Source organism: Tupaia chinensis, unplaced genomic scaffold, assembly GCF_000334495.1.
Source record: "Tupaia chinensis unplaced genomic scaffold, TupChi_1.0 Scaffold143793_1, whole genome shotgun sequence".
In the NCBI taxonomy this organism is placed as follows: domain Eukaryota; kingdom Metazoa; phylum Chordata; class Mammalia; order Scandentia; family Tupaiidae; genus Tupaia; species Tupaia belangeri.
The window spans coordinates 71,429-83,010 of record NW_006203643.1 but is presented as its reverse complement, the minus strand read 5'-3'; the positions used below and the strand labels follow the sequence as shown (position 1 = coordinate 83,010).

Sequence of the window (11,582 nt, the reverse complement as noted above, 5' to 3'; positions counted from 1 at the left end):
GGGTTGTCTGCTGTCTCGCTGTATCCTAGTGCGAGTAATGCCGGGAGGGGCCGGTGGCGTCGGTGGCGGCAGTGACCACGCGACAGCCGAGACCTGCTGCCCCCATTCCCACGTGACCGCCGCCATCTTGTTTTGCGGGCGCAAACGGAATGTAAGGGTGTTCCGGGCCTGCGCGGCGGCACAAAATGACGGGCGTGGTCGTAGGGATGTTCTGGGCATGCGTGATGGTGGCCTCCAAATGGCGACGGTGCTCACCCAGCCCAGCAAATTCCCGCCTTTTGGGCCTTCGTTCTCAGTCTCTTCTTAATTACTTTTCTCATTTTCTGTGCTTGTCTCCCCTTTCTCTTCAATCTCCTTTCTCACATTTGACCTCTTCTCCTACCTTCACAGTTTTTCCCTCCCTTCCCGAAATTCACCCTACAGGACTCGAATTCACCGTCATGTCCTCTGAAGAAGGGAAGCTCTTCGTGGGAGGGCTCAACTTCAACACGGATGAGCAGGCACTGGAGGACCACTTCAGTAGCTTCGGGCCTATATCTGAGGGTGAGACATGGGCCTGATCCATTATGAGAGGGAGGGAAGAAGTCTAGGACTCTTGCATTTCAAGCAATGTCAGGAACCCAGGCCTTCAGTTTCTTCCTCTTGTTCCTAAACCTAAGGAGAGATAAAGAGACCCCATTATTCTTTTTTTCAGGATTGGTGCGAAGGGTCCATTTTCTCAATCCAACCCTTCCCCGTTTTTTCCAGCTGCTAACTAACATTTTCTCATCTCTTATCCCTTTCTTAGTGGTCGTTGTCAAGGACCGGGAGACTCAGCGTTCCCGGGGTTTTGGCTTTATCACCTTCACCAACCCAGAGCATGCCTCTGATGCCATGAGAGCCATGAATGGAGAGGTGAGGTCTCCTACCTGCAGAGGGGCTCTGTCCCATCTGCCACTTCCTCCATTCTTTCTGTTTTTTCCTCTTGTGTCTGCTAGGGGCAGCGCGGCCACCAAGCCCCACAGTGCGCACTCACAGGAGCGTGACTGCCTTCTGTTCTAGGGGGTGGAGGGCAGCGGCAGACAGAGCCGGGCTGCCTGGGAGGCGACGACTGGTCCTGCATGAGGCCGAGAAGCCACCCGTGGATGGTTGACCTGCCCTGGGCTTAGGTAGTAGAGTCTGCAGACCTGTGGGCCTGGCCCGGAGAGGACCTCGTGAGTCTTCTGGGATGGACTCTGAAGCCTCAAACCAAGAGGTGTCTGTCTAGCCCTAATAGTCGGGCAGCTTAGAGGAGTGGGGAGGAGAACTCAGCCCGAGTTCAGTCAAGATGTAAGTAGTAGCAGGGGGAACACGGTGGATTCAGGTCATTTTGTGGGATTATATAGCTCCCAATGAAACCATTCTGGTCAAAGGAGCTTGTTTTGGAATGCGGCACCCAGAAACTGGTGCCCCACAGGAATTTCTGGGCTTTCTTGCCCATGTGCCCATGCCCACTCTTCCCTTGCCACTTCCCTGATTGACCGCCACTTCATCCTCCTTGTGTCTCCCTCCCACACCTAGTCTCTGGATGGTCGCCAAATCCGTGTGGACCATGCAGGCAAGTCTGCCCGGGGAACCAGAGGGGGTGCCTTTGGAGCTCGTGGTCGTAGCTACTCTAGAGGTAAGTATGTTGGTGATAAGATTGATCACAGGGTGAGGAGGAGAGCCTCCTGTTAGTGGCCCTTGTCTGGACAACTAATATTTAGATATTTCTCATCTGTAGGTGGTGGGGATCAAGGATATGGGAGTGGCAGGTATGACAGTCGACCTGGAGGATATGGTTATGGGTATGGAAGGTCCAGAGACTATAGCGGCAGGTGAGTAGCCAAGGAGTTATGGTATTCTGCTGTTACTTCCCTCTCCTTAATGGATTCAGCTTGCCTGGGTGTTCATCCCTGCATACCTTGGTGTTCCTATTGTGTGCTTAAAGCAAGTGAAACTTACTGATTGAGTTAATATGTGATGTATTCATTGTTCAGTCATAAAATTGCAACATGGTATGTGATAATAGGTGTTGGTTGTATAATGTTGCTTGATTGTGTAAGTGTATTGCATCAACATGTGACGTGATTTAACATGCTATATGTAAATTGTATGCCATAATATTTTTAGCCTTTTATATATCAGTATTTATAGTATGGTGAAATGAGATGTGTATGCTTTTTGTATTGTCATCAGTGGCGATTTCTGTACATTCTTGTAAAACTGTTGTGTTTTTTCCTAGAAGCCAGGGTGGTTATGACCGCTACTCAGGAGGAAATTACAGAGACAATTATGACAACTGAGATGAGGCATGCACACGTAATGTAGGTGAGACTTGGATATTGGCACTGAACAGACTTCTGCCCATCAAACTCTGTTGTGTTGCTCTCCTTTTCTTCCAGCTGGACTGCACAGTATTTCTGCTGCCTCCCATACCTCACCCAGCCAGGCCACCAAACACCATTCCTAGGCTTCTAAGCATGTCAGGACTAGTCTGCTTGGGAGGAGGGGTATCTGAAAACCTGTTTCCTATAATCTTTTACTCTTGTTGATATGGGGTAAAATGAAAGGGGTGTTTTTATTGTCTGATCCTCAGCATTTTTATCAATTCCAGGAGGTGAGCATGTTGTCGGCCTATTTCTTCCTGACATCACAATTCTCCCTGTTTTTACTCTTTTCAGATACACAAGGAATAACACTTCTGATCCAGGATCGTCCTTTCAAATGGCTGTATTTATAAAGATTTTTGGAGCTGCACTGAAACATCTGTTTTAGTACATCAACGTCTATTTTTGAATTGAGCTCCCAAGGTAGCTTGTTGAAAACCTTTTAGAAAGCTCCATATGTTTAAAATTTTTTTTCTCCCTTTTACTGACAAGTTTTGGGACATTCGTTGAATGGATATTTTTACTTTATCATTTTTTTCTTTAGTTTGGGCTCTCAGGATTATGGATTCTGGCTAAAAAAATGTTTGACCAGACTTTTAAAATTAATATGTATCTAGAGATATTTTAAAAAGCTGTAGACGTGATATTTATCATGTAATGATAGGAAGCGATTTCTCAACGTACCTTTTAAGAAATCTGCACCAAGAACATTATTACTTGGAAGTTTTTTTAAAAAAAAAAAACACAATCATGGCCCTGATTATATAGAAGAGTTTCTTAAAAGTGTTTGTGAATGTCACTTTTTTTTTAATACTGGAAGAAAAGAATATTCTGTTGTGTCTCATGTAGTGTTTAGAATGTCCTTCACGGAGCTGATTAAAAGATGAAACGTGAAAACAGATCGTTATTGGTAGTGCTTTTTCCTTATCCAAACTGTCAGTTTACATACAGATTAGAAAAAAACAGACCAGAGGGACACTTGGAAAAAATTTGGTTGAGGGTGGACAAGGACGGACAGAGCGTAGATTAAGACTTCAAGTTACAAAGGTTGAGTTTGAGATTGGTTTGAGTATATGTTGAGATGCAAGATACAGTGGGTATAGGTTAAATCATTTATGGTTGTAATTGGGTTTTCTGGAATGATTTCATGATTTTGTTAGAGATTGCTTGGGCTTGAATCTTCCTAGCATCTCTGAATATTAGGTGGGCATCTTCTCATAGGATCATCCTGTGTATAGTCACATAATTTCATGGCATGAGCTGAACAGAGTCTGGTTCCTTTCCTGAAATGATGGGGGTTGGTAAGTGTACTGAATTCACCTTTGTGAGGGTCATAAGAGAAACCTGATTTGAAAATGGCATTCTGGAGCCACAGCAGTAATGTGTTGCTTCAGAGAAACTGGATCCTACATAGTGACCGTGGTTTGAATTCCTGGTTTGGTTGGCCTAAAGATGGGCTAGAGAATTGGAGAGGGAGAATCACAGTATGAGCAGACCCTGTGGAAGGTGCTCTTTTCCTCCCCATTTCTCTGGTACCTATTGCGAATGGAAGAAAAGAAAGAATCCTAAGATTTTAGGCTGCATTCAGATTACAGCATTCAAATCAGTTTCTGCTACTTCATAGTGATATGACCACAGGTGCATCATCTGTCTGCATTCCTAGGCCTCAGAGACATCTTAAATTTTCTTTAGACGATTAAGTTAATTTATACAAAACCACTAAATGGTTTGACGTCTCAGTCATGAATTCAGTCTTGGTGCTGATGGGTTGGGTGTAAGGTAGGGGTTATGGCTGAGGGGGAAAGAATCCCTTAATGAGGTATGGACATGGCACAATTTCATTCGTCTGGTTGGGGTTTGGGGCATGTACACACATTCCTGGCATATTTTTCAAGCCACCAGAGTTAAATTTGAACCATGAACAAGATTTGCCTATGTGGGACCTCCCTTAATCATTGGGGCCACAGAGCTGGCTCATGATAGTCACTTTTAGTCTGATTTTGTACCACTAGCAATTCTCTCTCTAGTTGTTCTAGTGACTGTATTGAGACCCCATGGAAATTGTCCCTCCAGTGGTTTCAGTTTGGAGCAGAAGGATTAACTGCTCACGGATTTCATCTGGGTTCTAAGCCACATACCATCAGGTTGTAAGCCCCAGGATGTTATTCTAAGATGCCTTACTCCTTAATTGATAAGGTGTGGAACTTTATAGGAAGAGACTTAGAACTTCATGGAAAGATGGGAGTTAAAAGTGGGTTTATTTTGGTGTAAAGAGAATACATTGAAATTCATGTGTAGTTTGTTCATAGTACATGTTTTCCATGAACTTTTTGGAGTGTCTGCCCTCATCCCTATATCTTAGGTCTCAGTATTGGATTCAGCCTCACCCACTGAGCCAGGCCAAGAGTATGATGGGGCATTGTGGTTCACCCCACCAGGTGGATACTTGGTGGGAGAAAGCATTCTGTACTGGGCATTTGGGAAGTGGATCTTGGGCACACACGCACACGTGCCCGGCGTGAGTTTCTTTTTTTTTTTTTTGGAGAGATTTTCACTGTAGGGCGCGTGGGCTCGCCAGACAGACAGAGACATAGAGACAGAAAGCGAGAAATCACCCCCCAGGGGGGATGGTCACGCTGCAATCATTCTCCTCTTGGGATCTTGGGCACGCACGCACACGCGCCCGGCGTGAGTTTTAAGCCCCCGGGTCTGGGACACGAACCGCGGTCAACTACGTGGGAGTCCAGTGACATAGCCATTACGCTAACTGCTGGTTCCCCCTGGTGTGAGTTTTAAGCCACCGGGTCCGGGACGCAAACCGCGGTCGACTATGTTGGAGTCCAGCGACATAGCCATTACGTTAACTTCTGGTTCCCTACAGGGTCCTTTTTAAAGTGCTTGAGTCTTCTGCTTTGTTTGACCAGCTTCTCACTAGTGTATCTTTCCCAAGAACCCCTATGTGTTTCTAGTTTCAGTGGGTTCTTGGGAAAGATACACATGCCTCAGTGTCTACAAAGACAAAATTTATGGCTTACAAATAGTTTAAATTTTCAAGCTCTGAATCTTGTACATACCAAAAAAATTTAGTAAAAATATTAAAGAATTATTTTATTTATTTATTTGTATTTATTTTAATTTGACCAGAGAGGGAAAGTGAGAAAGCAAGGCACTAGGTTTGGGACTCAAACTGCAGTCAGCCATATGGGAGTCCAGTACCCTCAACCACCATGCCACTTGCCAGCATAAAAACGTTTTTTAAGATGCCCCACCCCTAGGTCCATTTCAAGGTCCAGAATAATTTATATAATTTATTTAGGGGCACTGGACTTCCATGTGACTGACTGAGGTTTGAGTCCCAGACCTGGTGTCTTGCTCTCTGTCCCCTCTCTGGTCAAATTTAAATAAAAAGAAAAATGTTTAGACCAGGCTGAGTCTCTGACACTATCCAACACTTTTTTCCCCACATTCTGGTTGTGTGTGTGGGGATGGGGAGAGAGGTGTTGAAAATGATTTACTTTCAAAAAGGTTTCAAGGGGCCAGTAGCTTGGTGGTTAAGGCATTGGATCCCACTTGGCCAACGCCGAAGTTCACTTCATGACTTGAAAAACATGCCTGGGGGTCCTTGAGGTGTGGCCATCCTTCCCTCACCCCCACGCTGGGTGGGGGGTGATTTCTAATTTATCCTCTGCTCCAGCTAGCACACATGACGGATAAAAACCTAAAATTCTAAACATACATTTTAACAACAGTAAAATAAGTCACTTTGAATACTTAAAGTATGTAAGTGCATACTGATGATAAGTCAGCCAGTGTTATATCATTCTTGCATGCTCATCAAGACAAAACTTGCCAAAGTCCCTTCTTTGCCCCTTAGGGTTGCAATCCTTTATTCGTAATTCAGAGTGCATGAAGAGGAAAATGAAGTGGTGGTTTTAGGGTTGGTAAGACCTAAGTTTTTCATAACCTTTGTATTGCCCATCTAGTATGAACAGGGTTTACTACAAAAATACTGGTTTTTGGTTATGAGGAGTTTCTCTAGATCCTGTGGGGGAGTGGGTATTAATCTACAGTGTATGCACAGATGTCTAGTTTTTTTAAAAAATACAGTTTGTGTTTAAAATCATTTTTATTTAGACAAGACAATGTGAGAATACACTTTTGCTTTCTTTTTGTGGTCATTGTGAGTGACTGCTTTTTCCTTAGTTTCACATGCTTCCTTCATTCTAAAATTTAGACTGACATATAGCTTTGAGAATCAGTATGTTTTATTTTCCTGAGGGGGAGGGAATAACTTATAATGCTGTTTAGTTTTATACTATTGTCACATTGGTGAATTTTTAAACTGTGTGCTAACTGCAATAAATTACATGAACTGAGAGGAAAAAAGTTAAGACTCAAATTAATGATTTGTGACATTCTGAATAAACATTTTAAAATTTAAGCTTTCAAACCCTTCCCATGATTTGGGTGTGGGGGAGGAATCAAACCATATTTTTATTCTTTATTTTTTTTCTATTCCGAATAAATACTTTTTTTTTTTCTTGGAGAGGTTTTTGCTATAGGGCGCGTGTGCTTGCTAGAAAGACAGAGACAGAGAGACAGAAAGTGAGAAATCACCCCCCAGGGGATGGCCATGCCACAATCCCTTCTCCAGTCTCCTCTCAGGATCTTGGACACACATGCACACGCATCTGGCATGCCACTGAATAAGTATTTCGAATGCACTATTGAATGGTTGATTTTTTAAATACCCTTTTATGTACTGAGGGCTGGAAAATAAGCATATAAGTTTGTGTTACATTGTCAAGTTAAAAAGTAAGCAAGCACTGGACTAATATACAATATTCATGCTGGGAAAATTAATTTTGTATGTTCTGATGATATACACTGATTAAATGTAAACAAAAAGCATAATAAAAGGAGCTAGCAGGTGGTGTGGTGGTTAAGGGTGCTGGACTCCCATGTGGCCTACTGTGGTTCGAGTCCCAGGCCTGGAGGCTTGCTTTCTCTCTCTCATTTTTGCTCTCTGTCCCTCTCTGGTCAAATTAAGATAAACGAATAAATAATTTATTTTTTTAAAAAAGTGTTTTATTGGAAAAAATAAAAAATAGTAAGCAGGCACATTTTGGTCAAGATACCACTTGGTAAAGGAAGTGGAATCATAGAGGAATGCAGAGGTGGGAGTTCCAGCATCAACCTACTGCATTGAAGTCATTCAAAGTTTTGGCACCTGGTTGCTTTTGGATGCTAGCTTGGACTCCATGATACCCAAAGTACACAATATATGAAATAGTAAACATTTGCTATTTACCTTGCTAAAAACCTTTACTTATATGCCTACTTGAGAAAGCAGGTTTACCCCATTATCCAGCACACATTCCCTTTTAAAATTTTATAATTTTGGGGCTGTCAGGTGGCATGGTGGTTAGGGTGCTGGACTTCCTCATGGCCGACTGTGGTTTGTGCCCCAGACCTGGTGGCTTCCTTTCTCACTTTCCCTTTCTCACTCGCGCTCTCTGTCTCTCTGGTCAAATTTTAAAAAATAATAATAAAATAATTATTAAAAAGTTTTTGTAATTTTTTTATACTTAATTATACATTTTTATTTAATCTTTTTGGAGAGGTTTTTGCTATAGGGCGTGTGTGCTTGCCAGAAAGACAGAGACAGAAAGCGAGAAATCACCTCCCATGGGGGATGGCCACACCACAATCCTTTTTCCTTTCTCCTCTCGGGATCTTGGGCACACACACACACATGTGCCCGGCATGAGTTTAAGCTACCGGGTCTGGGACTCGAACCATGGTCAACTACATGGGAATCCAGGGACATAGCCATTACACTAACTGCTGGTCCCTGATTGTACATTTTTAAATAGATTTTTACTATATGGTACATTTGCTCACCAGAGAAACAAAGTGAGAAATCACCTCCCAGGTGGGTGGCCACACCATAATCACTTCTCCATTCTCCTCTCAGGATTTTGGGGATGCATGCACATGTGCCCAGTGTGAAGTTCAAGCTGCGGGGTCTGGGACTCAAACCGCAGCTGGCCATGTGGGAGTCTGGCAACATAACCATTCTGCCATTTGCTGATCCCTAATTGTACATTTGTTTTACGTTTTTGTCATAGGGCAGGTGAGGTTGCCAGAGACAAATGGAAAGAGAAATCACCCCACAGGGGGTATGGCCACGCCACAACCCCTTCACTCTCGGGAATTTGGGCATGCACACATGAGCATCTGGCGGGATTCTCAAGCCACTGGGTCCGGGACTCAAACTGCAAAGCCGACCGTGTGGGATCCAGTGCCTTAACCTTCATGCTACCTGCTGGCCCTACAATATCACCTTTCTTGTAGATTTGCATGTATGTTGCAAACTTCATGTTTTCTAATATATCTAGAGAATATATATCAAGTGCCTCTCCCTTTTCCCTTTGTATTTGTCATTTTGGTGAATTATGGAAAGAGAGTGGTTCCTATACTCTTTTTATTATTTTGAATTTTTAGATTCTGCATGTGAGAGTATGCACTGTTTATGTTTCAGTGTTGGCATGTTTTCCAGGCTCATCCATGTTGCAAAGAGCATGCTTTCCTTATTAAATGCTGAATAATAATAATAATACATTATTTATACATTTGTCTGTCTCGGACATTTGAGTTGTTTCCATATCTTGGCTACTGTAAATAATGCTTCAGGGAACATGGGGGAGTACATATGTCTCTTTGAGATCACTATTTCATTTTTTTAAAAATAATTGTTTATTTATAATTGTATTTATTCATTCATTTAATTTGACCAGAGAGACAGAGAAACAGAAAGTGAGAAAGCAAGCCACCAGGTCCAGGACTTGAACCGTAGTCAGCCATGTGGGAGTGTCCAGCGCCTTAACCAACACGCCACCTGCTGGTCCCATTATTTCACTTTTTGATATATACCTAGATGTAGAGTTGTCAGATCCTATGGTAGTTCGAATTTTTTAAAATTTAACTTTCTTTTTTCTTCTTTTCTTTCTTTATGTCTTTATATAAATATATATTTGTCCAGAGAGGGACAGAGCAAGAGAGAGAGAAAGTGAGAAAGCACGCCACCAGATCCGGGACTCAAACTGTGGTTGACCATGTAAGAGTCCAGTGCCCTTAACCACCAGGCCACCTGCTTCCCTAGTAGTTCAATTTTTATTGTTTTGGGGAGCCTCTGTACTGTTTTCCATAGTGGCTGTACCAATTTACATTCCCACCAACAGTGTGCAAGGGTTTCATTTTTTTTTATTTGACAGAATGTGCATGCTTGCCAAAAAGAAAGGGAGAAAGCATCCCCTGCCATGGGGGATGGTCACACTGAAAATCCTCCTCCATTTCTCCCTTTTCTTGGGATTTGGGCACACACACATGGGTCCAGCATGTCTTTTAAGCCACCATGTCCGGGACCCAAATTGTGAGGTCAGCCCTGTTGGATCCAGTGCCTTAACCACTCAAGCCAGCATCTGGCCCAAGGGTTTAATTTTCTTCACATCTTTCTAGTACTTGAAATCTTTTCTCTTTTTAATAACTGCTGTTTTTACAAGTGTGAGGAGATATTATGATTTTGATTTGCAATTCCCTGATGTTTAATGATGATGAACATCTTTTCATATATTTATTGGCCAGGAGAAATGCATATATATGTCCTTCGCCAATTTTTTTCATCTAGTAACTAACGTTTTTCCTATTTAATTATGAATTCCTTACGTATTTTGGAAATTAAACTTACCAGGTATATCATTTGAAAATGTTTTCTTCCATACATGTTTTTTTCATTTTGTAGATTGTTTGCTGTGTAAAAATTTGTTTTGTAATCCCACCTTTATTTTCGTTTTATGGTAGAGGGCACATGCCCAGGAGAGAGGAAGTGAAAGTGAAAGCACCCCAATAGGGCTTGGTTATATGGAAATCTTTTTCCCTTCAGTTTTCCATCCTGTCAAGATCCTGGAAATATGTACAACCCAGTGTGTCTTTCAGGTCACCAGTACCAAACCTATGCCAAACTCAAACCGTGGTTGGCCATGTGGGATCTAGCTTCTTCTGCAGAGCACTTAACTGCTGTGCCATGGGGTTGGCCCATTACTTGTTTATTTTTGCTTTTGTTATCTGTGTGTTTGGTGTCATAAAAAAATCGGAACCAGCAGGTGGTGTAGTGGTTAATGCACTGGAATCCCATGTGGCTGATCACGGTTCAAGTTCAGACCCTGTGTCGTGAAACTCATGCCGTGTATGTGCATGCGCGTGCACGCCCAGAATCCCAGGAAGATAGAGAAGAGATTGTGGCATAGCCATCAGCCCCCCTCCCCCCACCCCATGGAGTGATTTCTCTCTGTCTCTCTGTCTCTGTCTCTCCAGTAAGCACACATGCCCTATAGCAAAAGTCTCTCAAAAACTAAAAAAATAACAAATCATTGACAAGATAAAGTAAAGGAGTTTTTTGCTTGTTTTAGGAGTTTTATGGTTTCAGATCTTATGTTTAAGTTTTTAATCCAGTTTTTCTTTATTTTTAGAGAGAGATTTTTGTTTGCTACAGAGTGTGTGCATTCACTGGAGAGACAGAGAGAGAAAAATAAAAAACTAGAAATCATTCCTCTGGGGATGGCCATGACACATCCCTTCTCCTCCATTCTCTTCTTGGGACTTTGGGCACACACATGCACATGCTCCTGGTGTAAATTTAAGCCAACAGGTCCAGGACTTGAACTATGGTTGACTACGTGGGAGTTCAACAATTTAACTGTTATGCCATCTGCTGGTCCCTTTAATGCATTTTTAGTTAATTTTTGTATATAGTGTAAGATAAGGATCTATTTCATTTTTGTTTGTTTGTTTTTTGTTTATTTTGTATATGGAGATCCAGTTTTCCCAGCGCTATTTATTTACTTAGGTTTTTGCTATAGGGTGCATGCGCTCACAAGAGAGAGAGAGAGAGAGAGAGAGAGAGAGAGAGAAGGTGAGAAATAACCCCCCAGAGGAGATGGCCACACTGCAGTCACTTCTCTTCTTCAGATTTTGGACATGCATGTACACACACCTGGTGTGATTTCCAGTTGTTGGGTCTGGGACTGAAACTGGGGTCAGCCATATGAGAGTTCAGTGCCTTAACCACCATGCCACCTGCTGCCCCCTCCCCCTGTAGCATGTATTAAAGAGACTCTCCTGGTGACCAGCAGT

At 42.6% G+C, this 11,582-nt stretch overlaps 1 protein-coding gene across 5 annotated transcripts in view; it reads left to right on the top strand.

Moving 5' to 3' along the window:
* The window catches only part of RBM3 (RNA binding motif protein 3), a 3,545-nt gene extending 257 nt beyond the window's left edge, over positions 1-3,288 (top strand). The window contains exons 2-7 of one of the 5 annotated variants that reach the window (XM_027766922.1): positions 424-543; positions 788-894; positions 1,540-1,639; positions 1,742-1,835; positions 2,246-2,324; positions 2,682-3,288. In XM_027766922.1, coding sequence (XP_027622723.1) covers positions 441-543; positions 788-894; positions 1,540-1,639; positions 1,742-1,835; positions 2,246-2,303 — 462 coding nt within the window. In that variant the 5' untranslated portion in view covers positions 424-440 and the 3' untranslated portion in view covers positions 2,304-2,324; positions 2,682-3,288. Of the gene's footprint in view, positions 1-390; positions 544-787; positions 895-1,539; positions 1,640-1,741; positions 1,836-2,242; positions 2,329-2,681 lie in introns of all 5 variants that reach the window. The other 4 variants (XM_027766921.1, XM_006165026.3, XM_027766920.1 and 1 more) reach the window with 4 other exon arrangements.
* The last annotated feature ends 8,294 nt before the right edge of the window (positions 3,289-11,582 follow it).